Source organism: Dermacentor andersoni, chromosome 7 (genome assembly GCF_023375885.2).
Source record: "Dermacentor andersoni chromosome 7, qqDerAnde1_hic_scaffold, whole genome shotgun sequence".
Taxonomy (NCBI): domain Eukaryota; kingdom Metazoa; phylum Arthropoda; class Arachnida; order Ixodida; family Ixodidae; genus Dermacentor; species Dermacentor andersoni.
In genome coordinates, this window is record NC_092820.1 from 148087430 (window position 1) to 148114860 (window position 27431).

At 48.9% G+C, this 27431-nt stretch overlaps 1 protein-coding gene across 4 annotated transcripts in view; it reads left to right on the plus strand.

Moving 5' to 3' along the window:
• The window catches only part of hth (Meis homeobox homothorax), a 369843-nt gene that overhangs the window by 302482 nt on the left and 39930 nt on the right, over positions 1–27431 (plus strand). For all 4 annotated transcript variants that reach the window (XM_050180825.3, XM_072289362.1, XM_050180826.3 and 1 more), the window contains one exon: positions 6611–6687. In XM_050180825.3, coding sequence (XP_050036782.1) covers positions 6611–6687 — 77 coding nt within the window. The remainder of the gene's footprint in view (positions 1–6610; positions 6688–27431) is intronic.

Sequence of the window (27431 nt, forward strand, 5' to 3'; positions counted from 1 at the left end):
CCCCCCTACCGCCGCCGGCTTCACCCGTGTCTTACGAAAATAGTTTCTCTCCTTCGTCTTTCTCTGTGCTTGTCGGTGTGTTGTACGCTCGCGCACACACCTTTCTGCGGCAGTGAAGGGGAAAGCTATGGCAGGGCTGATGCGAACGCGTGACAGCGCTTCCGAAAATGGTCCCCACATTCTCATTCGCTTTTGTTTACTCTGGGGAAAAGTAATCGTAAGCATTTCGTTTACTGCCGCACCTACCTTGACGTAAGACAATACGCCACTCCATGTTCAAATTAGAACGTTAATTTCTCGCTTTGCTCTTCGACGTTCCGGCAAATTCGAAACCATCGTGTCCGGGAATTTCTGGCCATTGCCTTTCTCAGTCATCTATCGAGCTTTACCGCAATGCATCAGTGTAACTCAATGGTGGCCACATTAAATATGTATAATTCACTATCGGCCGAGTATCAACTTTCATTAACAATGTCGAGGGGCTACTCGTTTTTAACGCGCTCATTTTCTCGCTCCATTCTGCCTTTAGATAGATGCACACATCAGGTAATGCCTGCAGCAGAACATGGAGTTTCTCTAATCTGCAAAAAAAAAGCTTTTTTTTTGTGTGTGTGTGTGTTTGCGTTTGTCTAAAACGCTACTATAACGCAGCAGTTACGCAGTATAACGCAGTTACGACTAAGTGTCGTACAAATGTGCGTGTTATCAGAAAAGGAGTTCCGTCTCGGCATTGTTTGCTGAAGGCTGTTGAAATACGGCCGATCTTCTGAAATGCAATCTTTTCAAATTGCTGCCGGCCAAGTTACCCTGGTGCATTGCGGTGAAGCTCGACAGCTTGCCGAAGGGGCAATGTCCGTATTTCTCTGGTATGCGCAAGTAGCAAGCCACATATATAGAGTTAACAGATGGTAGTAACGGACTGAGCGCTGACTGTCAACCAAATTTTATTGCGCACGAGGCAATAGATAGAGTGCATAAAGATTCCGTAAGGCGAGACAACGAGGTGCGCGTGGCCCTGTCCAATACGCTGTTACTCTGTTTAGCTATGACGTGTACGAAAACTAGCTTTAGCTAACATCGTACAACATATAATAAAGCCCCGCGGATTCAGCGACCGCTTCGAGGAACGGAAACGCCAAATGCTGTCAAACTCTGTCGGACTACTTCGTGCAGTAACACATGTGCGGAGCAGGCTCCGCCTCCGTAGCTTTAAAGCCACAGGAAGTCGTCCGCGCACTTCCTAACTTCCAAACTTTTGTTGAATCTAGGCGTGTCTATTCAAGAAGTCACCACGCTGTAGTCAACTCTCCGATCGATACTTCTCTTGTTTTGATTTTCAGGTTTTCTGCCTTTTTTTAAAAAAAAGTTCGGGGGTCCGCATATGCTGTCGGAGTGAAGTTCCATCTGTGTTTCAAGCGTGTGCAGTTCATCGAAAGGAGGAAAAGGTTGACGCTATCGTTCGCGTAAGCTCGACAGACAGAAAGAAAGGACAGGAAAATGAAAAGCGGTGAAAGTGAGGTGGGGGGACAATGGCTGATCCGTTTTCTAGCTTCCCCACAAGGGGGCGCCTGGGACGAAACCATGGCCAGACTTACTCGAAAAGAATTCAAGAACAGAACAGGGCTGGAAGGTGGGGCGGGGGGGGGGGGGGGGAGGCGGATTGACATCGCATCTCCGAGAGGAACTCATTATCGCGGCACGATGTCCGCGACGCATGTTTTCCGCAACCCTCCTCTCTCACACTTATCTCCGTTGCGACGACAAAAAAACGAGCTTCAGTCGCGCATGCAAGCCGTGCGCCCACCAGTGACCGCCTTCTTTATACTATATTGTCCTATGTATATATAACGTACTGTTCTTTCCACATCGTTCTTGTTCCCCGATCGCCCTCCAAGTTTCACTCGCACCACACGCCGACACTTCTTCCATCTCGCCTCCTCGCCCAATAGCCGCCTCTCTGCCCATAACCCTCTCCCTCGCTCTCGCATGACAGACGCGCGTGTACCCTACTCGTCTTATTATTTTTTTTCTTTTTTTGCCAGTTGTGTTTCGCACTTTCTCCGCCACGCGAGCACAAAACACCAGTGTCTCTTTCACTCTCTCCCGTTTCGCCATTCTCTCGCATCGACGGAACGCGCCCGAGTTATACACCGACCAGGGTGCCTGGTCGTTACAAGCGCGGTGACAAGCTGTCATGCCACGAAACTCCCCCTACCTCATTCGCAGCCGGCTCGCTTGTGTCCTCGCCGAGAGACTCGTTATTATTATCGGCGCCCGCGCGCGGCCCCCGTGATCCGTGGCTTCTGAGTTTTATTTCTAGCATTCTTCTTCTGCTTCTTCTTTATAAATCGTCATTACTCTTTTTTTTTTTTTATGTATACCCGAGAACGCTCCGGTTGCCTCCCGGTGTGTCGTTCGTTCATTCATCACCTTCGCTCGCCGCCATTCTTCTGTCGCGTGTCTTTCCCTGCCAGCGATGCCGAAGATGAGTGACCGCGTGCTCGGTTTGTCTTCTCTTCGACGTCACTGCTTCCGCTGTGATAGAAAAGTCGTGACGCGAAGGAGAAGAAAACTCGCGCGTTGTGCATTTTGCCGTTGTTAGTGCGCGAAAGGTGCACATACTCCGGGCCACGGTCGCCTGACAAAACTCTTTCGTCACCCTGCTGCTGTATCGCTTCGAATCCTTTGTCAAGCTGGCGCAGGGTTACACTTGTCACCCTTTCACGACTTTTATCTTCTTGACAGCTCGTTTGTTTTCCCGCTCCCTTCCGTACCTGGCTTTTGGTACAGTTTTCCTACCGCTTTCTTTTTCTTTGCACTCTCCCACAGTTTTGTAGCGGCATTTTCTTCTCGTGCTTCCTGTATTGCAGTGTTTGAAATATAACTTTCCGCCGACAAGTGAAAGGTTATAGCGTATGCTGTTGGAACACGCGATAATCAGGCATTAGTGCGTTATAACTTTCATAATTACCGTTTGGGCAACTATAAACTGCTCGTACGTTTAGGTACACGTTATTTTTCGGCGTCCACTAAAAAAAAGCCTATCCTATAGAATTCCGCGATGTATTGAATACACTAGTTGCACGCACCGGCATCAAGCGCAGTTCCAGTCCTGTACTTCTTGTGACAGCTTACCGCGACAGAAAAGTTCAAAAAGGCCCCTACGTGTAGAGGCGTCCGTCCACAAGTGCGGCAAGTCTCGAAAGTCCTGAAGCGTTCTCGAAGTCGATTTGAATCACTCTTCAATGCGGAGTACGTCGCGTTTGCTTCTGTCGCTGCTAGTGGATTTAGTCAATTCCGGACGCCGAGGCCACGAGTCATCTTTTCCCCCCCCCCACTAATCTTCGCAAAAGCCGCACGTAATACGCACTCGACGAACGGAGAGCGGTAAGCATATGTCACGTGTGAAGGTCACGTGCGAAGCACGTGCATGTCGTGAAACCTTCAGCGCGAACCTTCTCGCATCTCAAGCACACGTTCGCTTTAAGGTGGTAGTTTGTCCTGGAGCGGACGTGTGCAGGTTCGGTTTGCCTCGCACATTCCAAATCTCGCATGACGTGCTCACTGACTTCTCGGCCTAGCCAACTGCTCTTCACTGCTCACCTCCCCAAAGCTTATACGCACCTTGCTTTCATTCTTTGTTGTTGCTTTTTTTTTCTCCTTCCTTTCTCACTTTTCTGTTTCATCCGCGTCTTGTGACTCCGAAAACGGACTGACTGATGGACGGCCCCCGTCTCGCACGGCTGAAGAGAGTGCCTCGTACCAAAGGCGTCGGCAGCGGCCAACTCCGGTGCCGACAATGGATGCAAATTTCGGGGTTGCGCACCCCCCATTCCCCGTTCTTCTGTCCGCCCCTCGTTTCTGCTCTTTACCCGCCCCTCTGTTCTTTTCGGGACCCGTTGTCCTCCCCCCCCCCCTTCCTTTGCCCCTTAAACCCTCTGTTTTGTCCTTTCCCAACCTCGTCGCGTTACCGCGCCACTCGCAACACCACCGCCCTTTTGGAAGCCCCCGATAGGAAGCTCGTCACACATCTGACATCTGCAAGCTTGCGTGCGAATGTCTACCATCTCTCCCTCTATTCCGCCTCCTCGCCTCCGCACCACCGGTGGCGCCCTCTGTGCTTAACCTGACCGGCCCCCTTCAGAGCACATATATACCAAACTCCCCCCGCCCCTGTGCTCTATCTCTCTCTCTCCCCATACTACCTCTACCACCTGAGGACCCCCCCCCCCTCCCACCACCGGTTCCCCCTGCGAAAAAAACTCCCTGTAGCATCGTTGAAGCACACCTTCCCCCCACCTCCCACAGCCGGGCAATTCACGTCGCTAGCAGTGCTTTTTGTATCGGCTGCGCCGCTCCGTTTGACGCCGACGAGATTTATCGCTTCGGACACGAATGCTCGATTTTTTTTTTTCTGCTCCTGCCCCCTTGCCCCTTTTCCTTCCCCCGTTCAGCGTTTGTCCCCTTTGCACCAAGCCCCCTCCCCTACTCATTGCCCCCTCCCCTCGTTCTGCCTTTGATGTTCCCTTTGCAAGGAACCCCACCGCGCCATGCTGCAGACCCCGATGTTCACCTTTCCGGCAGGGACACTTTGTCGTTTTCTCTCCGACTCAGCGTGGCTCTTACATCTTTCCTATCTGCATATATTTAGATGCTGTCTCTTTAAATTTCTCGCTTGGCTCTTTTCGCTCTGCGGCCCTCCACGGAGTGCACCCTCGCCCTGCTTTCCTTCTTTCTTTTGCGCATGCGTGCGCAGATCTCCGAGGATCAGCTCCTTCTCGTTCCACGCCAACGAATTCTTCGGACTCCGGTTTTCTTTCATTCTTGCTTTCTCGAACGCTCGCGCTTGCTGCGAGATATCGTCGCACGCTGTCGGTCAGCTTTCGGCTTTATCTGTGCCTAAATTTGATCTTTTCGTACGCACCGTCTCCCTACTCTTGCCTTCCATTCAAAGTGCGAACCCTCGCCACCCCCTACGCTCCTCGCCCGATGGCTCTGTTTCCCTTCCTTGCAAAAAAAGAAAAGAGGAAACGAATGCGAAGAAAACAAACCGTGACAGAAGTGGACGCGTGTGTGACTTCCCGAGAAATTCAAAATAAGAACACGGGTGCCTCAAGAATGCTTAATCTTGCATACAAAAAAAAAGGTGCACGCCTGAGGACTGAAGAAGGAAGGGCGGGGGGTAGGATTTGTGAATGGAACAACGAAAGAATCCAAAACCGCATAGGAAGGCCCACTTACTAGTCTTCAAGCCTGTGGTGGGGCGGCCGGCGGGTGGTGGCCCCGAAGTTAGGCTTAGCAGTCCGGTCTTAGGCTTAAGGTCGACGTTTAGACGGGAGCGCCATTGAGCCTCGGGTTGCCGTTTAGGCTTTGCGGTTGCCGCGGTCTTATGCCTTATTATTGGGGCTTAGCCGTGTGGCAGAAGGATTCGAAGCGACGGCGCGGGTGCTTGCTCCGCTATTTGAAAGTCTCCCATAGTGGCCGTCTCAATCCCATTGTCCGCTGTGCTTTTTTTATAAAACGCCGTTTCGGACTTCCTATCGTCTTCGAGGCTTCGCATCGGACGAGAAGAGGCGTGTTCGATTGCCTTTTCTCTGCTGTACGCTTCGTGGTTATTGCGTTACGTACAACTGACTTGCGTAGTTTTGTGACGAGAGAAGAACTCAGTTCGAGAGAATCGCCTGCTGCGTTATATCTCTTGCGCATGGCTAAACCTCAAAAGTTCTTTGAATTAACCCCACCTCTTTTAGGACCCGTCGCCAAAATGGGGTTGCGCCTCTGAAATACGCCACTATAGGTCACCTTTCAATGTTACATAGAAGTGACGCTATAGAAAGGATGGCGCTGCCTGTCAAAAGTCGTAATGCGGGGGTAAGAACAGGAAAGGTAACTTATATTTTATATATATTATTACGGAAAAACTTTAGGAAGACGCTCGAAACAATATTATGTCGGGCCGCATATATAATTCGCATATTTGATAACAGCCAACGGGGTTTTCTGTCCAGAGTAGGTAAAAAGGAATAGCAGAGTCTAATAATGGACAATCGATGAGTTTCTTGGTATACGAGACCGCTCCTATTAATATCAGTTAAAGGGTATCCCATTCCACAAGGAACCGTCCCTGTTCATAGAGAGATACGTACTCATCTGTCATGAGGCTTGTCAAACTCAATCTCAGGTGCCAGTATATGCATTTAGATGTCTTGTACGCCTCTACATATGCCGTCTTATAGACTTGTCCTTCTTTTTTTGCTACATAAGGTTTCCGTACCGTCTTTAGAGAAAGCTTGTTAATAAGTCTATTCATAAAGTCTGTAGACATGACTTGATAAAAGTTTAAAATTCTATGTGCACAGGGTACATATAAGCAATCTATGCCATCCCAAGAAAAAAATGACAATGCCTATAGGATTTCTATATACTGCCTGAATAATTTTTCGTGATGGGTGCCATACTCCGGCATGAACGTTTTTTGCACTATATCTCCTCTAGTCCTAGTACCTTTAAGGTGTGACGTAAACTCAGAAGTCTTGGTTGTCTTTCGAAATGGCTTTGTTCTAGTTGCAGCCTTTGAGTCCTGTCTAACGTTCTCTTTTCTTCTGCGCAGCATCCGTATCCCTCCGAAGACCAGAAAAAGCAGCTGGCCCAGGACACCGGACTCACCATCCTCCAAGTCAACAACTGGTGAGTAAGAATTGCTTGCGACCTTCTCCGCTTCCTGTTTGCATTCGCCGGCTACGTATCGTGATTGTTTATTGCATGTACATAATTAACGCGTGAGCAGCAAGTTCGTTCGTTCATTCTGTCACAGCAAGTTGAGCTGTACCAGAAGTTTGGTCATCATTCTAACTAATAGAAGGAGTTTCTACAGGGCTTGATGACTGCGGTTTGAAAGTAAACTGATCATTAAAAAAAAAGCAAATACTCCTCTCCGTGCAGCCTTTAGTGAAGGCTGTATAGATCTTGTCTCAGCCAATCAGCAATGCGACCCCGCTGCGTGTCACAGTAAAGCGTGTAGGATGGATCGTCCATTGTGCGACAAGGTTTAGGTTTCAGTATGTGCAGTAACTCCTTCAGTTGGCCCGCATAAATGTAATGAATTCATCACAGATCGTGAGTGCGGTTTCGAGTCTGTTCAATTACGTACGTCCAAATTGGCCGTAGAATATTGTTTGTGCCTATTATGTTCGCGCAGCGTTATTGTTCTATCGTTATCGTTAATCCCGCCTCTCGCCCCCACCAAAATCGCAGTCAGTAGCTGAAGGTATCACTAACGGCATAGAACGGTAATTATGTGCTAAAATGATCGAATAATGGTGAAAGCGTTGTCGAACCACGCTAGGAAATTACTCTGTCCTGGCGCTTGTGGAACTTTGCTAGTGAAATGGAAGAATTGGCCTCGAACTGCACATTGGGGTCTTTCGAGGGCGCATGTTCCTCTAAAGCAGCGACGAAACGCTGGGTGACAAATTTAGCAAGTACACTTGTCATGTGCTTTTATGTACATATATACACACACTGTTGTGAAGCTAGAAATGAACGCTGGTAAAATGTGCAGGCGTATCTACTGTACATGTAACTTGTGGAACAACGACTGATGTGGACACTCACCACCTATACTTACGGGAACTATGCATTTTCGCAGATACCCATTCTCCTTTTGTGTTTCGAAAGCTACTGACCTGAAATTTAGAAAGACAAGATAAGATATAAGCGTAATAAGCAACTCCACCAGAATGCCTCAAGTTATAAGCGCGAAAATAATACAAATCCTTGTACGATATGCCCATCCTTCCCACGGTCGCCGAACTATCGCAACGGCTGAGTTTTCTCTAGTAATTTGTTCTAGGAAAAATCTATGGCCTCCTCGTGTCCGCCTGTATGTATGGTTGGGAGCCTCCACATGGGAGCGTGCGCAAATCTGCCAGACAAAATCCTGTTGACACACAAGAATGGCCTGTGCGCGCGGGTACGGGATAGACTCGAGAGAGCGAAGAAATAAAGAAAAGGACCGACAGAAACAATAGCGGGCGAGGGAGGAGAGAAACGTGGCTTCGGAGCAAAGCGTGCGCCTGCAAATCCTCCCTAATTGACTGCGCCTCGCCTCGAAGCGGATTGTCCTTTTGCCGGCTCTGTAGGACGCGCGTGTATATAGGGAGGACAACAAAGCACCGGGAAGCGGCGCGGGAGGGACCCCAAGAGGGATGAAGGGGTTTAGAGGGGAAGGGGGAGAGCCCTGTGGCTGGGAAACAGGCGGGCGTTCGCGCCAGTGGCGGACCTTGTTAAAGGGGCCGAGCGGCGGCTTGGCAAGCTGTCCGCGCACCGGGTCCGTTGCAGTTCTGTAGCACAACTTTGTAAGATGTGGTGTCTGTAGCTGTTCCATAGAGTTCTCGTAGCAGCCCTAACATCTCTGTAGAAGTTTTGAAACGTATCTGTCGCAGCTCCTTGGCACCTCTGCAGGACCTATGGTTCTGTAGTAGTTTTGCTGCGTCTCTGTATCATTCCTGTAACACCTCGGTGGCAGTTCTCTCGCGTGCCTGCTTGAGGCGTCTCAGCAACACCTCTCTCGCAGTTCTGAAGCGTCTTTGTAGCAGTTCTGTCACATTTCTGCAATATACCTGTAGCAGTTCTGCAGCTGTGTTTCATATTATAGAACACGCCGACCGCGTGCGCAAGTCCATTTATTGTAGGCACATTAACGCAGTTTGGTTTTGGAAGAGCACACACTGTGAATTATGGTAAGAATCTCCTCCGCATACTCCCCCCCTCACCCCACACGCACGTTTTCGCCGGCCCACTTCACAATTGTGTGAGAATACACTCACGGGTGTGAGGTGACTGCCTTTAACGGTCCGAAATTTTATATCGAAGTTAGCCTCTGCATATGACGTCAGCTGCCGCAGGCGCTGCGCTCAAATTCGGGGATCCTATATGCGCGTGACCAGAATGGGCTGTCAAAAAAGATTCAAGTTTGATTGACAGCATTCAGACGGACGCGTGTATACTAACGATCGTGCGTCAACGCTGACCGGTGGTCATTGTGGGAAGCTGTTAATAGTGGGCCGTCCAGCTTTTTATTACCGCCTCGCCCCGTTCCACCCCGCTGGCTCTCGTTGAATCTTTTCAGGTCTGGCGCTTCGTTTATTTTTTTTCGCTTTAATGTTTGCTTTGGTTGACAGTCAGAAAAACTGTGATGCTGTGTTATTCTACTGGAATACTATGGCTTGTTCGATCTCTGAAATTTTTTTACTCTCTTCCGAGCAAGAACGTGACGAGTCATTTTCTGAATTGTAACCGTCTGCTTTTGTTCGATGTGATTTGAAAATATGTTGTTATCTAAGCTATCTGCACACACAAAGGCCGTCTTCGCTCACTTGCGCTGCACGGTAACTGTGTCTTAGCGTGACCAGGGCCAGAGCAGTCTTCTGAAGTTAGACAGTATGTATTGTCTACAGACATCTCGTAGATATCTATAGACAATGCAAAGACTGTCTAACTGCATATAAAGCAAAATATATAACCACGTCTTTATAAACCTCTATAGCCATATTTAGGAGTCTTATAAAGCCTTGTGAATCCTATAGACATTTATAAAGTGTACATGCTGATGTCTACAAGACATATTGTGAACGTCTTGTAGACGTCTGCAGAAGAGGAGATGCGCCGGGTCCTTTATGTAGACTTCTACAAGATGTCTTGTAGAAGTCTATTAGCTCTATGATGATAATAGAGTACTGTTACTCTACGATAATTAATGAGTACGAATTACTCCATGATGATTAATGAGCACGAGTTCCTTTAATATCACGAACACAAAAAGCCGGATACTTCACCGGCAGGTTGCTAACAAGATAGGCTTGGTTTCATTCGCACAGAAGGCTTCGCTTTATTGATTTTAGAAGTTGCTCCAGGTTTGCTGGGACACTGCGCATTTCGTGCATTCGACGCGATGATTTTGTACCATACTCATTTCGAATGCACCGGACAAAAAAATCTTTCGACGTAGCTTTCAACGCGTGTTCGACCTGGCGCCGTATAGAGCGGTAGTGCACTGTATAGTGAGCCGCTTGCACACACGCCCCACGCTATGGCCGAGCTTGTCTCTTGTTTTGTCCCGCCGTCGGAAGAGGGCGTGGCCGTGGGCGTGAACTTATCACATCACGAAAGTCCGGTAATGAATGAATCGAAAGGAAAAGACGGAGGGGTGGGGGGGTGTTGCGAACATGTACGTGACGTGCGACGTACTTTTGTACAGGCCTGGCGTGACTGACAGGAGACAACGGAAGCACCGAGTCATTTCCGTTCTAAGGAGGAAAAAAAGAACAGAAACAGCACGGCCGCTCCCTGCACCCCTCACGCAATAGAGCTTAGTGCGAAAATTGCTAGAATGAACTTTGGCGATACGATCGTTGAGCTTCCAAGGGAATGATGGGGAGTGCATGGATTTGTCTCGTCTTCGTGCTTGTGGATTCAGTCGTTCTTGTTGCGCTATGGGTGACGTCGAAGACAAGGCGGTCATTACGAGTTACCGGCTCCTTAAATCTCTTCTGGCGCCTGCAGCACATAATAGCATGGCCTTCGAGATCAGTTTCTGTTACTGCAAAGAAACCCTTACAAACGGAGGACGGGGGGTATTGATTTTTACACCACCTATTTTTATTCCTCTTCATTTTTCTAGATTCGCTCATTTAAAACGCTTCACTCTAAAATAATCACTGGAAATCGTTGGACTTATAACGCAATGTTTTGTTTAAAATGGACGCTTTACAAAGTCACAAAGTTGTCTGAAGAAAAAAAGAACGAAGTTTAGACAATGTCATGTATTGCCAATCACTCCCGTAGGCACTGCAGCCCAACATTTCCCTCTAGTACTTTTCGTAGGAAACTCCACAGACGTCACAGGTAAAACGAAGTCAATTAAAACAGAAAGAAACAAGCATTCGCGTGGGTGGGGCGTTTCTCGTTCGTTTTTTGATCGACACGCGCGCGCGCGTTTGTGTGGGAAACTGTGCTACATGCGCAGCTTGATTGGCGAGGCGTCGCCCGTTGCTGACGCCGCGCGCGGGTGTGCTCGCAGCGCCCGCTTTACAAACACGCTCACGCATGGGACGACCGCCAGCCCAGCGGTTTCGCCCCACCGCCCCTGTCGTCTGCTACGTAGTACATACGTCTGCTACGTGGTGTGCCGGCACTGCAGACGGACGCACGCACACTCCGTCTGCTTCCCGACATCCCCCTCCACCGCTACCACGCGCTCCGCTCGACCTCGTGCAATGTGTAATGGCTGTGATGAATTAGTCTCCGGGTGCCGCTTGACAGGCCTGTCTATCCTTCCCCCCCCCCCCCCCCCCCCGCCCCGCTCCCCGCTGTGCGGCGTTCTGCAGGCGTTGGTGGTCGCGTCGATGCTGCTCGGACGAACAGGCGGCGCTGCTATTGTGTTCTTGTAGCTGTGCAAGACTCCCGCGACAGCGACCACTCGCAGTGAAGCAAAGTTTGCCCCGTACTTTCACGAGGAGACAGGGGTGGCGTTGCGCGCTTCGAAAGCGTACTTTGTTTTCAGAGCCTCTACAACTAAGTGTACTCCAAGAGCTGAGATATGAGAGGCATGCTCAGCCCGTTGAGACTGCGACGAAACTGAGCAGACGACGCTCATTGCTCATTGCGGTTATTACAAGTGTCGCTGAATTGAATGTTATTGTCAGTACAGTGGCATACGCACGTATATTTAGACACTTTCCGGCAACCAGCACAACTGTTTCATGGTTAAAGCGGAAATTTCGTGCCCGTGTAGTTTTTAAGGACGCTTGTGTGAAAGAGAACATCAAGATAAGAGGCGTGAAACGCATTCTCATTTTCAAGCTTTGTGCTAGCCGTAAAAAAAAAAGGGGGGGGGGGAGGGTCCCCTTCTTGGAAGTCGTGCGGCGGAGAAGCGTCTGCAAAAGAAACGGTGTTGGCTTGCGGCGTTGGTGGTGGTACTGGTAGCAAGCTGCGAATATGAAAGGCCCGTTGGTTTGGCCACAAGGCGCAAGCAGACGTGTGCCAAAGGACGGGCACTGGGCAAGATAATGGAATGAAGAGCGAAAAAGAGAAAGAGAAAGAAACGGAAAAGCTGCTCTCGGAACCAAGCGAGAAGGCATTCTTTCGTGCAGCCGGCCGGGTAGGGCATCCTTCTGTCAAGAGACGCACTGCTCAGGATGTGTGTCGAGCGACGGAGTAGGGGTACCTACGCTTGCACATACGAGTGAAAAAAAAAAAAAACGTAGCTTTGAAAATTTTAACGGTACCCCGAAGAGAAACATAAATCTGATTAGATTGATAAAGTATTCTTTGTAAACTTGTTTTGTTATCTTTGTGTTATTAGGCTGATTATTTGGAGAGAAAATGAAAGTTCGAGTTACATTCTTTTTTTTTTTAATCGTGCCAAAACGACGGTGCCGGTACACGGGTGTCACGCCACGGTTGCCAATGTATTTTTTTTTTTCATATTTAGGTCGTTGATGCTGAGTAGATATTTTCGAAACTTTCCATGTTCAGTCATTTGATCGTTTAGAAGAGATTATATATGCTATCCTAACAAAAAAACAACAACAAATATTAGCTACTCCCTAGCAGACAGAGCGAATTGATGTTGTCACGACGTTGTGTTGCGGGAACTCCGAGGCGGCGTATTTAGGTTTTGCTTCTTTCCTGTCGTACTAAGCCGCGTCTTGCAGTAAGAACGACAGTTTTTGTGTGTTGTCACTGCAAAAGTGTAGTGTACTGCTACAGCTCAAGTTATATTTCATTCTAGTGTATTCCGCCCTATTCCACCACTCAATTGTTTCCCGGATTGTCTCTGAGGGGTATTAACGCGAATGTTTGGAGTTAAGGAAACTTTACAGCACGCTTCTCACTCGTAAAGGTGTCGCAGTTAGTAAGTGTCACGTCATGTATAGCAATAACGCTGCGTATGATCACGCTTTTCAGCACACGCACGCCCACGCACACACGTACACACACACACACACGTACACACACACACACACACACACACACACACACACACACACACACACACACACACACACACACACACACACACACACACACACACACACACACACACACACACACACACACACACACACACACACACGCACGCACGTATTCGGCCTTTGTGAGAAATATTTGCAATGTCACAGTTTTAAAGCTTCGGCCGTTCATCTTAGCACTCAGACTATTAGCTCATCGTCGAAGTCAGCTGGCTCAGCTTCGTCTGTGCAAACGTTTACCAGTTTTAATGCGCCGTCTGGAACCTGTCGTCTGTTCAAGCAACGTCTGTTTCGCTGGACAATCTGGGGTACCATCTTTGTATGCGAGGTTATTATTCATGTTTGGGGGCAGGCGTTCGGGAGAAACACGAAGAAAGCGAGGCGACAAGCCATATTATTCATTGTCAGCAAATAATTCCCTAGACACGTCTTCTATATAAGCTAAACTCCATTGAGAAGTAGGTAACAGTGGGCGAGCAGCGTTAGCAAGGTTTAGTCTGTCCGTAAGTAGGACAGCTTATAAGCAGAACACCACAAGCACAGACTCGTGACGATTATTGCGATGGTGGTGACGATGATAGTGATGGTGGTGGTGTTGATTATCACTGCTGATATTACCTTTAAATTGGGGTGGCCCCAAATTGCCATCTATCCTGTGACATTCGGCTTATATCTGCTTTGCCTTATGAAGTCAGCTATGTCGGTGACGATGCAGTCTCCATCTTTTCGCTGTTGTTATAGGGCCCAAGCAATGAAATCTTCCTTACCTCAGTAAGGAAGCCTTCACTACGGTGAGGCCACCTTATGTCGTCACTCCGAAAGCTTCCTTACTGAGGGGCCCTCAGTGAAGGCTTCCTTGGTGCTTCCTCCGCGTCAGGTAGCTCCGAAGCTGCCTTCATGCGTCCGTAAGCCGCTCCTGGCCCTGAACGAGCGCTTCACCTCACGGCTTAGCCACGTGACGTTTGCTTGCGAATGCGCGCTATCGCTCGCCTGCGGAGAAGCGCGAGCACAGTGCGTCTTGCCAGGCATGTTCGTGTCATTCGCACGTTCGGCATGAGTGGCGTTCCCACGGCGTAAGAATATGGGCGTTCCTAGGCGTTGCTAGGCGTCGCACGACGCCGGCGTGGTAGCGTTGCTGGAACACATCAAGTTTTGCGCTATAACGCTTTTCTTACGTTCAGTAAACAAAACTAGAAGAAAACGTGCACGCGTCTCTATATTAGCACTTTAATTCAAGAATTATGCGACGACGCATCTTTTTATTGAATAATGGTGTTCGCGTTGAGCTTTAAAGAGATTCTCTCGAACCGAGGCATGCGGCAACCGTTGCTTCCGTGAGAACTGGCGAAGGGAGCTTTCAGAGTACGCTTGCTTCCTGCATCGGTCCTTCGCTGTAAAGAGGCCTCACGTAAAGTTAGAAAGCGGTCGAAGGAAATGAAGGTTTCATTGTTTGGGCCAAGCAGTAATACTAAAGTTGTCTTTGATTATCTACACCGCTGAGTAGTTAAACGCCCCCAGCAGCTTTTAAGCCCAATGCCTCTGGAAGGTGAACGTTCGGTTTGGTTCTGGCTGAAAGCATATCTTCTCTTTCCATTAGAATGCGCCGAGTCATGCCCGCATCTTTCCCTTAACAGACACGTCTCATTCCGTTGCGGATCTTTGCTTGTGTATGTTCTTTTCCCGCAAGAGCCATTTCGGGTCTCAAAAAATAAGGCGCTGCCCTTTGTGTTATCGCAGACGTAAGTTGTATTCGCAAAAACGTCTTATGTTAGTACTGTTCGGAAGAGAACATTTCAGCCAATCCTAACGCTCGACATATAACTAGCGAAGCCGCCTATCCAGAAGCAAATAGCATTTAAGAACTAATATCTTTGTGAATTAGGCCCCAGGAGAAGTACGCTAGGCTTTTTCATAGATGGAATCGGCAGCCGGTCTATCCATGTAACCATGGCATGCATATATCGTCTCGTCCCGTCGAAAAGGTGGTTGGTGCGCCGTCGGCGGTGGCTTCGCTTCGCAGCTGGGGGAAAGGGACCCGGCGCTGGTTTTCGGTGGCAAGCGTAGAGAAAGGAGCACGGGAGGGGGGGGGGGGGAGGTGTGCTTCGAAGAATTATGAGCGACGGCGAATGGAACTCGCCGCATCTCCGCTCAGACGGAGCATAATGGCGCATCGGGCTAGGGAGCGCCCTCTGGCTGCTCTGGCTCTGGCTGCTACCATCCTCCCCCCATGTTTCTTTCTTTCTTCTTCCACTTCTTCGTTTCTTTTTCTTCTATTTGCTGTGGACTTTCTCCCCTATGAAGAGTATGCCGATCGAGAACCCCTTGGCGCGAGTTCTGCGGCGACCACTTTGTAGTGTGCTAACGCTCCCAGTGGCCGCAGTCCGGTCCGGCTTCTGGCCCTGAGGTACCTCCATTGGAAATAATTCGAACGGTTGTACCTCCTGGCCAAGGCTACCAAGTCCGGGCCAGCACTGAAGTCAGTCTTACTTTGACGGCTACGAAGACAGCTTTGACGGTTGAACCCGCGATATTTGGAACCCGCTTGGAAGGCGATGACGAGCGATGGTGATATGAGCGATTGTGATGTGAATGGAATTCTCACTTGAGAAGGGGCGCGGTGGCACGTCCCCAACGCAGCCCCGCACACTCTTAAAGTTCTTATGCAACATTATGCGAACATGTTCCAGTTTGAACTCCTTACTATATTTAACATGCGCGTGGTCACACTGGGATGTGACGATTTACGAATTATTATTCGAAGTTGCCGATTCGACTGCCAATTTTCAAAGACGTAGCAGTTGTAAATCCACCCTCATCGGGGTTGCAGCATTATAAATAAGACAAATAAATAAAAGCTAACTCCCTATATTGATATGCACTTAGACACCACGAGTCTTCCAAACTCCTCTTACGTTCCTGGCATGAATTTTTGCCCTCTCAATGTATCCTACCTTAGTATTCCATTGAGACGGCAATATATAAGGTCAATTGACGACACCTCGTGTCGACCTAGACAGGAATCTCTATATTTCAACACTTCGTCCATGCGAATCTGAGTAAAACATGTCTCACATTAAATGCGACTGCCCAACGAAGGAGGCCAGTGAATCTTCGTAGCTCAATGAGTCATGTGACCTCTAAAGCACACTGTACAAAAAAAGAAAAACAAATTATGTTCGTCGACAGATCCATTATTGCGACTATAGTGAAAAAGCGGAATGTATATCGCTGGCTATCTTGCGCACCTGCTTCTGGTGGGAGCACTTTGGAAAGGACCACTATTTACATCCTCTACATCGACTGGTGTCGGGAAACGCCCACTGCTGGATCAGGACAGCGCTGGGTCTTTACGGCATTTTCCCGGGGCTCTCATCAAAAGAGGCGCAATTCTCGACCTGATCGTTTCGGGACAGCTAGCTGTTCGTAAAATGGAAGGTCATGGACCGGTAGCGACAGGCCTGTGCCCGAAGACCACTCCCGGCCGACCATTCCCAAAGGGAGATAAGGTGTAAGGTGGCATAGACGTGGAAGAGAAATCCTGAGAGGTTAACTAGAGGCAAGCCTTCGGTTGGCTGGACCCTTTACTAGGCAAAGGGAAACGAAGGGTTAGACATGAAGAGAAAAAGAAAGTAAGAAGAAAGAGGTATTCATCTCAAACAAGTTAAAGCGCTGTCACACACGTCCCACACGCTGTGTCGCGCAGTGCTACAAGCAGCAAAGACCTTTTCAGCGATGTTACAGTTCTCGGTCTGGTGACCAAACCCTCCCGAAAAAAAAAAATCGCACCCAAAGATCCGAGCCCAGCAATTTCCCATAGTTTCTTTTTTTGCCTACCTCCTCCCCCCCGCCCTTGTGGCGCATTCCTTATCCGCCATCTCCCTCATTTCTTTCCAGAACCCCCCCCCCCCCCCCCCCACCCCTCCATTTCTCCTCCGCGCCTTGTTATTCTGTCTGCCTTTCCGCACCACGCATCCGTCGGCGCACTGTCTCGGCCTCGTTAATGTTACTCCAGGGTCTCCCCCACCCCTCTCCTCCTCTCTCCCTGCACGCGTGTCTCCTCGCCGGACGTTCGATAGACGCCGGAGACCCGGGAATGATTAATGGCACTCCAGAGAGACGCGAGGCTTTGCTTCGCGGCCTCAGCGGCGTTCCCCGGCGTTCCTCCGTTCGTTCGCTCGCGCCGCGAGCGGGGGTGACCTGCACGCAGTGAGTGAGTCAGCACCGGCCGCGGCGTCGGCTGGCGCTGACGTCGCGGAAGTTCGAGAAAGCGAAAGAAAGCGGGAACCGAAACGTCTCGTTGGCATCTGTGCGTGGCTTCATCGCCGTGCGCAACTAGCGCTTCTAGGGGAGAGGGGGGAGGAGGGATGCAGCGGAATCGCCGTCTTATGGAAGTTGTGACTCGTTAAACTAGTGCCAGAAGCGATGGCAGACGGTACACTTCATTATCAGCAGGGATGTTTTTAAAGCTTTGCCGTCAAAATGATCGGAGTAAATCTAATGCAATAAATCTTTCAACCAGTAGTTTTCTAGCAACTGTCAAAAACCGCAGGCAATGGCGCCCTTCATGAGGAGTTACTTTAAACAGTGCTAATATAGGGGAAGTCGCATCATAAAACCGCTTGTCATAGCAGTTTTCAGTGGCTGCCCTGTCCTTTTTGCTCCGAAATGAAAAAAAAAAGAAAAGCAAATGATTTGATTTGATGAGAAACCACCTTAAAGCAGTGCTGGGAGCGATGAAAAATTGACGTTCAGCGGTGGGAGATGGTACAGGCTATATTTAGTGGGCTCAGATTGGTGGTAAAAGCGGTCGCAAACGGTATACTTCGAAGAAACGAAGCAAGTGCTAAGGACTCCGTATTTCACTGTGCATTAGCTGCATTAACCGTACCGCGTTTTACTCCGCTTACGAGAGTCTTCGTACTTCCCTTACGGAGTACGTTCACTCATCCTTGGGCAAGGTATGCAACACTGAACTGGAGTGTTCCACGTACCAACCCCCCCCCCCCCTTTTTTTTTTTTTCGCTATGCCGCCTCTGACGCATCTTAAGGACGTGCCTGCCTTCCAGGCCGACGCTGTTGTAGGCCACAGACTCAACGTTAAACAACCATAGGCAGTGCTATAATGGACTTACCGTACGGGATCCACTGAAACTTTTTTTTCTCTTGTCCCGGTCACAGCCGGTCCCAGCGGGACGATTGCGGTTGGCGTCACCCAATACTCCGGCCGCGCGACCGTGCAAGCACGTGGCGACGTCTGCCTCTTGAATGTGCCTCGTATACAGTTTCATCCTAGCTGCCGCTAACGAACTCCCCCCTTAGCGTGGGGACCCCGGTCTGAGTCGCTTCTCCCGTTTCCCTCACTTCTTCAATCGCCGTTATTGTATCTTGTCACCAATACTTCTTTAGGGGCGCGCGGTTCCCGCAGACTTGTGGGAACGCGGCGCGGTCGGAAATATCGGGTTTCGTCGGTCCGGAAGAAAATTCCCACTGGGACGACCGCTAGGCGTAATCGTATTTTGTTTTTACTGATAATGCTAAAACTTTGTTCAGTATGTGAAGTAAAGTTTCTGTTTTGCACAGTTTCGCACAGTTCTGCTATAGTGACATCTGTGCTGTTACAGCACAGTTCACTCTTAAAAAAAAAAATAACAACAGCCGTACTAGCATTCAAACCAACGTAACTTGAACGTGTCATCAAATTCGTAGCCAAAGAGTATTTCATGTGAATCATTATGTAGACTTCTATATTGGCAAAACTTTATTGCCTAGGACTTCGTGTCAGAAGGGAGCTGAAATCAGTTTAACGCTTATTTCAGCTCCCTTGAACTGAACTTTTAACAATAGACCGAACTGTACAACGCGTACACCCAAAATCTAGCACGCTTGCTGGATGTTGGATGAGAGTAGGCGCTTGGACGCTTGGCGCTACTCGTTCACTGCGTTCTCTTTCTTATCCGGTAGAAAAGTCGGCAACACGGGCTTTAACCGTGCTTGGCTATTGTTACTAGCATGACTTCATACACACTAAGAGAAGAAAGATATGTACATAAGCAAATCAGCGGTTGTGTGGACATATTATTTCGTCCTTGTGTCAATAATGGCTATAGAAATAGAAATCAGGGGCGGCGCCAGGATATTTCTGTCAAGCGGTTGGGGAGGGTGAAGATCACGATTCTTCATTTTGCATCGACTAGTCAGGACTGTACGGAGTAAAGTCGTTCTCGCAGTCACATCATCGCTACAGTAATGTAGGCCTGTATACTCGCGGACAACTTTCTGTGGCAATGAAGGGAAAGCTACGTGCGCGTGGCTGCTGCGCATGTGTTACGGCGTCAAGTAGTCCGCCATCTTTTGACAGTGCTTTTGGTTGCTCGGAACAGACGCTGAATCGACGCAGCTTCTCGTGCGACGGTTTCGCGTTTTCCCAGACGCAGAAAGGAAAAGCCGCAACATAAGTCAACTTTTACATTCAGTTGTGTGTTTTATCTTATTTAACTGTTGCTAATAAGGTGTTTTCTCTTCCACAGCTTTAACTAACGTGGATGAAAACACGGGACTCTCTTCAGAAGCGCTCTCATTTGTGCGCGCTTTGCGTCCGCAGCTTGCCCTTCGTTTCCACAGAAAGTTGTCCGCGAGAATAGATCCTTTCTTCAGGCGGTTCTATGGCTAGACAAGAGAGGTCGGTGAAAGGCTCCTGAACGCGAAGGAATGTACTATTGCCGGCACCTCCGAGTACCGACTCGTGTACTTTACGTGGCGTCAGCTAAGTGACTGACGTGCTATTTTGCGGTTCGATACAAGCGTAGACAGCGTATCTACAGAGATACGAATAATTGTCTTGCACGAAGTGAGCCAAGGAAGTGGAGTGCGAGAGCTGGAGAGCAAATAGAAAACTGGACGCTGGCGCGCGGCTGGTAAGCTAGCGTCATCTGTCGTCGAGCGGGAGCACTGCTCTCGAAGACAGCTTCGCGCAGCGCGCGTAAACAGACGGCTGCAGTGCTGTGCGTATCGCACATGTCTTTGTCGTCTGCTGCAGCGTCTCCCTTACAGACGACCACGGTGTATGAATATTTTATCTCATAATATTCTAACACCGTGTACACGGCGCAAGTCTACACCTTTTGGTCCGCATTTACGTATGCAGCCACTACCAGGGCTGCTGCGTCGCGCAGATCGAAAGTTAGCCTTCCTTACGTACCAACTATACGGCCGAGCGATGCGGGTGTAAAGAAGTGCACAACCCTCCTCTTTTTTTTACGACGCCATCAAAATAGGTGTATGTTCCCGGCAGCCCCCAGACGGCATCACTATCGCCTTCACACCAGCTCCCCTCTTTCCACTTCTCCAAAAGATCATCCTGTTCAGCAGCGCCTGTAGTATACCTTCGCGCATACACTCACATAACACCGTCTGGCGCGCGGTGTCGTTTTGTTGTTTTACTCCTTGCCTTCGGTGTTCATGTTCGTGAAGTGTCATTGCCACGGGAGGTTTCATTTTGTTGTCCGTTTGGTTCCCCGACCTCGTTGTACGCTCGTCTGGTCGTCGTCTTGCAGCTGGGCTGCTTCGGCACTGGTCCTCGGTTTATGATGCTCGGTTCTTGTAGGAGAATGACAAGCCGTACACAGGCGGGTGTGGGGCGGTTCACCGAACTGCACGGTTCGGTAGGAGAGGCGTACCCAAACGAGAGGCGCTGGACGAGGAGGGAGAAATAAAGAAAGCAGGGAACGACAGGCGTTAAGGTGTTCGTTGTTGCGCCACGGGAGACCGTCTCTTGCCGGCTGCTAGGGGTTGCAGTGAGTCGAGGCACGTGGGTCTATTAGGAACGCGTTAAATGCGAAACGACTTTCGGGGACCCCTGCTCTTTTCAGGGCATTGCACTTCCTCAGTTGAGTTAGATGGATAGTTGAAGAGTAGGGGGGAATAATGTTATTTAGTTCTCAGGACTCTATTGAATTTTTGCGGTCATTTACGCGAGGCATTTCGCCCCAGAGTCGCACTTTTTAGATTGTTAGAAACAGATTGAGTTAGAGCGTTTTAGTTTGGTGTCTCTCGCGTTCCTATGCTGCACTTGCGACGACAGTTAGAGAAGCAAACAAAGCACAAACGCGGCAATATGCGGTTGAAGCTAGCGGAGGTCAAGGCGATACGATGTTTCATAACCGTAGAAATTTCACTGTCGTGCAAGACGTTTCTATGCAACGCTCATCTATCCTTCCCGAACTATACGTCTAAAGCACATCAACGTCTTTCTATCCTCTGCCCAACGTTACTGTACCTTGTGCCAGCCTAGAGCTAGGCGTTCAGTGTCGACGAATAGAACCTGTCCTTTTCGTTCATTCTCTCCCTTTACAAGCAATAATAATAGAATACGGCAATAGCCATTGTCTTCGTATCTTCATTGTCTTGTCATTGTCTTCAGTCTTCATATTATGCATAGCATACCCTTAAGGTGTGCGCGCGATTATTTTTACAATGTTAATTTGTGTATGCATAATTATTCAATGTAAGCATATACTTCATGGTATGCGTAGGTAACTGACACAGATAACTGATAGCCAGTTGATAGATCGCATGTGCTCCGTTTTGTGTTCATGTACTATCGTCTGCCGCTGTTCCCCATGCTACGTACAAATCAACTAGTCTAATTTCAGGCTTGCGCCCAGGCTACGCGCTTCTGCATCCCTCTCTCATCAGGCCTTTCCATTTGTTGTTACGACACTTGTTTGGCGGCCCTCCTGCTCGTCGTGTATGTGTATTATATATAAATGTACGACGAGGCTTATAGCCTGGCGGGCAACGCTGTGAAGCGGTAAGGGTTGCAACTCAGAAAACCCGAACAGCAGCAGCAGCAGCAGCAGCAGTGACGGCGGATAACGAGAGAAAGTGCTCGCCGGGAGAGGAGGAAAGAGAGGAACCATATTCCCGAGCGGGGTTTGCGGAACGAAAGGCGAGTGCTTCAAAAGACCATTAGCGCGACGAGCACGCTAGCGAGCGAGCGAGCGAACGCTCAGATGTACGCTTTCGGGCTGACCGGGTCGTCGTTCTGTCTACAGCGATGGCCGTCTCTTGCTCACCCTTCCCATCACAGACCCCCTTCCTCCCTCCCCTTCCTTGCTCCATACTTTCTCCGCTGCCTCCCTTGTTCTATTCAAAGCCTTCTGTCGTGGCCGCGAGCGCAGTAGAAATGGCTAACGGCATCCCGTCGCCGCTCTCTTCTTTCTTGGCTCTTACGCGCTCTGCCAGCTTTCGGTTTCGTCTTCAGCCCCCCTCCTCTCTCTCTCTTTAACACAGACACACATACACTAGTCAACCCCGCTCTTATACTTCGACGTCATGCACTACAACTCTTCGCAATCCGCTTCCCCCGCGCACGCTCCTAATTGCAGTCTTTGCCCCCCCCCCTTCTTCCTCCTTCTCCCCCCTTTGCTTCCTCGGACACCAAAGAGCTTTCATCCAATTAGGAGCGATTTCCTCCTCCTCGACGAAAAGAGGGGACCCCTTTCGCTTCGTCTCCCTCTCTCTCTTTATACTTTCGCCGACCGGGTTCTTCTCTTCAAGCGGCAGGGCGCCATTTGCATTCTGCCGGTGGCTCCGTCTTCGTCTCCGATTGGCCTTTGTTCTTACTCGAACCAACAACAACACGAAGGTGCCTCGACGATACGCACCGCTTACCGGGAACGTGCGCGCAATCGCTGGCTTTGTGCGAAGCTAATTATGAGGGGGGGGGGGGGGGGCGAAGGGGGGTCATCGCTTTCGGCGCGTTTTCGTTGCTTGCTCTTGCTCGATTCTCTTGCGACCGAGAGTTTGGTGGTGGCTGGAGGAAAAATGGCGGTTTCGCCCATTCCGCAGATGTTGTTTTTAGCGCCTCTGGGAGCGTTGGATTTTATTGACTTTTCCTTAGATTCTCATCGGATAACGACGGCTTTCGCTTCGTTATATCATTACGTCTGCGAAACTGTTCCTAATGGGGGCAGAAAGGACTCGGTAAGGCTGAGTCAGCGTAATTGACACACTACGAAGGTTTCGGCTAAGAAACCGGTGGTCAAAGGTGGTTGAATAGGTAAAAGCGTAAACGAGAAAGGAAGCGAAATAAGTAGAAACGGTAAAGTACTATTATAACAGACTAATTATAAAACTGACTAGTGTTTGTGGTGACCGCGTATGCTTCATCACAAATGCGTAAGTTTCGCAAATTTCAAATTAGGAAATGGTTTCTAATGCAGTGAGCAATCTTCAGAAGGACCCAGTTTCAGGTGTGGTGCGCCTTTCTTAGACCACCTCGGTGACCTTCAAGTCAGGTGATATTGCGCCAGGAATGACTGGACGGAAGATGACGACGAAGTATGGCAGTTCATTGTTATGTCCTCGTGGGCTTTTAAGGCGTAATATAAATAAATACGTAAAGGAAGAGTTTAATATCTTATGCTACCTTTGCAGAGCGCAGTAAGGTTATAAAGCAATGTTTTTTTTTTTTTTTTTTTTTTTCCGAGATGCGACAAGACGAAGGAGAGTGTTTCTTACGCGGTTGGTTTTTAGGCAATCTTGAAGCCTAATTTCAGATACGAAACTTTATATTTTCAGATTCTATTTTTAATGCGTCCCGTTACAACTAGGTTGTAGACTCGGAAGAAGCCTATAACGCAATTTTCTAATTTTTTTTTTCAGCGCGAACGCCCTCACCGTTGGGAAGTATAATGGTAGAACACACGCTTCAGAGCCATGGGTTCACGATTTCAGCCATCGGTGTATTCGTGTACTTCTTTATTGCTTCGTTTTCGTTTCCGAGGCCTCGAACGTGATGTTACAAGGAGCCGTGATTATTAGAGGGTATCGCGATGTTTGCAACAGCAATATCCCAAATGCCTCGCTCACTTTCCCTTTACGGTCCCTCATGGGACTGGCAGTATTGACAAGTAAATAAATAAATAGCAGCTTAGCGCTGTAAAAGATAGCGCAGGCAGCACAGGCGAATGCGCGGAGCACATATAAGTAGATCGCGTTTGTCATCAAAAATATTCCTTGGTCATTTCTGCCGTCTTTGGCATGGAAAACATATTCTGCCTTCCTTACAGAGAGCTTTGTATGGACACGCCATAAGCACGACTTTGCTGCTCCCTCCGTTATAAAATATTCGCCCTCCGAACTTTCACGCGATCGTCTCAAAGCGTGTGCGCAAAAGCAAAATAAATGATACCATCATTGCAGTATTACGTTCAGGGAAAAGCTACCTGAAAGATCGACAGCTTCTGGAGGAAAGAGAAAAACAAAACAAGAACTAAGTAAAAATAAAATATGGTTTGGTGTTTCTGCTATAGGAAAGTAAAAACGCCACGGTTTCAGACAGGTGGTGATTTAGTTACGACTTTCGACAGCGCGATGCACACGTGATGGGAAGTCTTTTTAAAGAGGGGCGGTCGAGAAGCAAATAGGAATGGAGGGGGGGGGGGGGGGCTGTATAGGCACGGTCGCGTATATTCGCATTTAATGGGCCTCCTTACGTAACGCAGGCTAATCCCATCCTCGCTAATCTCTCTCCGCTCTGCCGCCCCTCTCTTACTCGCGTACGTCTCCGCCCTCGCAGTTTTCGCGCGGACTGACGGGAAGGGATTAACTCTTTCGCATCATTTAATATAATCTCATCGGCATCCCATCGGTCGGAGCAGCCCCCCCCCCTACCCCTAGCGGGGGGGGGGGGGGGGCGTATTCATTGACGGGTGCGCGAGGGAGCTCTTGTGCGTAATCACATTTTGTTCTCGTGTGTCGGCATCGTCATCGTCATCGGGTTGTCTCTTTGTTAACGCGTGGCTCGCTCGCTAAGAGCTCGCGAGTTTTTCCCCTTACGGATTCACGCGCGCATATAATAATAGACGTCCACCGGACCGTCGGCGGTGGAGCTTTGTCGCCTGGCGCGATATGAAATGGTCATTAGGCGAACAGCTGCAGTATCCCCAGAATCGGCAAGCTTTTCTCTTTTTTCTTCTTTTTTGTATTGTCATTCTGTACTCGATTTGCACTAGCGTATTTACTTTAGCGTACGTCTCTTTTCTTTCTTTTTTTTTTTTTTGAATCTCGAAAAAAATTTTATACTCCACTTTTTTGTTTTTGTGAGGATCCGGCGACGTTGCTGTTGACAGTGGCTTCGTTGTTGCGTGGTTATAGTATAAAGCCGAGATGATGTTCTCCTTTGCAGTAGTGGTGTGGCTTGCAATGGGCGCTCTCCAAGAGCACTTCTTTTGTGGCGTGTCACCGCGATGTATAGGAACCTGTGCTTAAAGTAAGATCAAGCTTTTACTTTTTTTTTTTTTTTTTTTTACTACGAGTGCACTGACAGTACACTGCACGTGGGCACAAGACTTTCTGTCTTCCGAGGAGCTTGAGAGACCGTTGCTACCGGTCTCCTAATCAGCCACATTTGCACGTTATCAAGGGCGACGCAGGTAGCGACGCTTGCCACCTCGTTTGGTTCAGGCCAACTTCCTGCGTAACACGGTCGGCTTCACATTAATGGCGTCACATGCATCACGTCGCCCTTATGCAAATGTGGACGCGCGTACATGACGTGTATGACGTGTTCCGGCTCGATATTCAATCGAGCAACGCCTTATGTGTTCGCGTGTACCCCTGAACGATACCTGTTTGACACGGGCAGAACAAAAATATTAAAATAGAAGAAAAAAATGGGGCTGGGTGTTGGAAGACGTGCGCATTACCATACGGGGAAGTGTAGAAGAGAGATCTGCATACGCTCGTCCTGCGTCATTTGCATAGTGAAATTCACTCCCTCCCTCCCACCTGAGCGAGACCACGGAGGGGGGTCCATAAAGCGTTCAGTACCGCGCAAGCATTGAAATCGCCCAAGTGAAAGTCTCTTACCAAAGGGGACCTACGGATGTGGAGGCGAAGGTGGGACATCGTTGTGTTCACCCGGACATCAATACATCTAGCAGAGAGCTTTTTGCTCGTTGGATAAAGTCACCCTTTTAAAGCGCGTTTCGGTTTGACTCAGAGCTCGTCTCATCCGCTCCGCTCCGCACCCCCCCCCCCCCCCCCCTCCCAACTTCGCAAGGCTTTGAACGGTGTGCCCATACAGCTTCGGGATGCGAATAAACGAATTTTCTCTGCATCCTAATGACGACTGCTTTTAGCGGAGGGTGCCTGAGGTCATTCTTGCGTACAGCTATCCATAAGTGACGTTGTACTTTGCCTAATCGAATTTGGATGAAAAAAAAAGGGGGTCCCGCATGCTGAATTGTCTGGTTGCATATGCGATGACTGAGTTTCCGATATATGTGCTGTGCCCGGATTTTCCGATTTGTAGTACGTAGTATAAGAGTGCCAGCTGCTCTGCCACGGGGATTATGATTAGATTAGTCGTGTCAGATGTGCCTGTTACAGGAAGGCGTGATCAGGAGAGATTATTTGTAATGAGCCATTTTCTTTCTCCTTCTATTCCCTCCGTAATACCCATTTTCATTTTTCTGTCTTTATTTTGCTGCTCCAAAACGTGGGGCTACGATTCACTCGCGTGCATGATCGGAAGGTTCCTGTCAGTGCGTGGTTCTGATTTTGTAGAAAACTTATAATCGTCGGTTCTTTTTCCCGAGTACTTACCGGCAATTCGGTTGTTCATGGGTGACTTCCGGATACCTTAGCTTTCCATCTAAGATGTGCTGCGCTCAGATCTAATACAACGGGACATGTATCATCAACAGACGGCCGTAGGGATAAATTGAAGACAACTGAAGAAACAAAGACAAGCAGAAGGTAATAGTCAGCCTCGACAGAGATTTCTGTAAGTTCTAAAGGCACGTACCGTTTGTTCCCCTGTTTTGCGGTCCAGTCTTCTTGATTCATCCTTTCATGAAGTTCTTCCTTTGTTTCTTTCTTCCCATCTTTGCTTCCTTGACTGACTGATTCATTCTTCGTGTATTCCGTCTTTTCCTCCTTCAGTATATCCAGTTTTCTTACCTTCCGTTTCCTTCTTGTTTCATGAATTCTAGTTTTATTTCCTTTTGTTACCTTTCTTTCTTAATCTTTACTTCATTTTATCCGTCCTCCCTACATTCCTATTTGATGTCATCGTCACTTCCCAAATAATTTATGTATTCCATCGTTTATTCATTCTAATTTCCTTTCTCTCCTTTCTTCCTTCCTTCTCGCGTTCCCTCTTTCAATAATACTTCGAATTCAGGGCGCGCGCAACTCCTAACAACTATCGCAGGACCTTCGATTCTTCGCATCGCGCTCCATGCTTTCCGAAGCTTCAACTTCGGCTTCGCCGCCCCACATCGGCCGCCGTTCCGTGTCATCCGAGTCTGTTCCAGCTGATCTCTTACGCGACGTTGCATTCACTATTTCTCTCTTTTTTCACTTCGCTTTGCCCAATTCTTCGGGCAG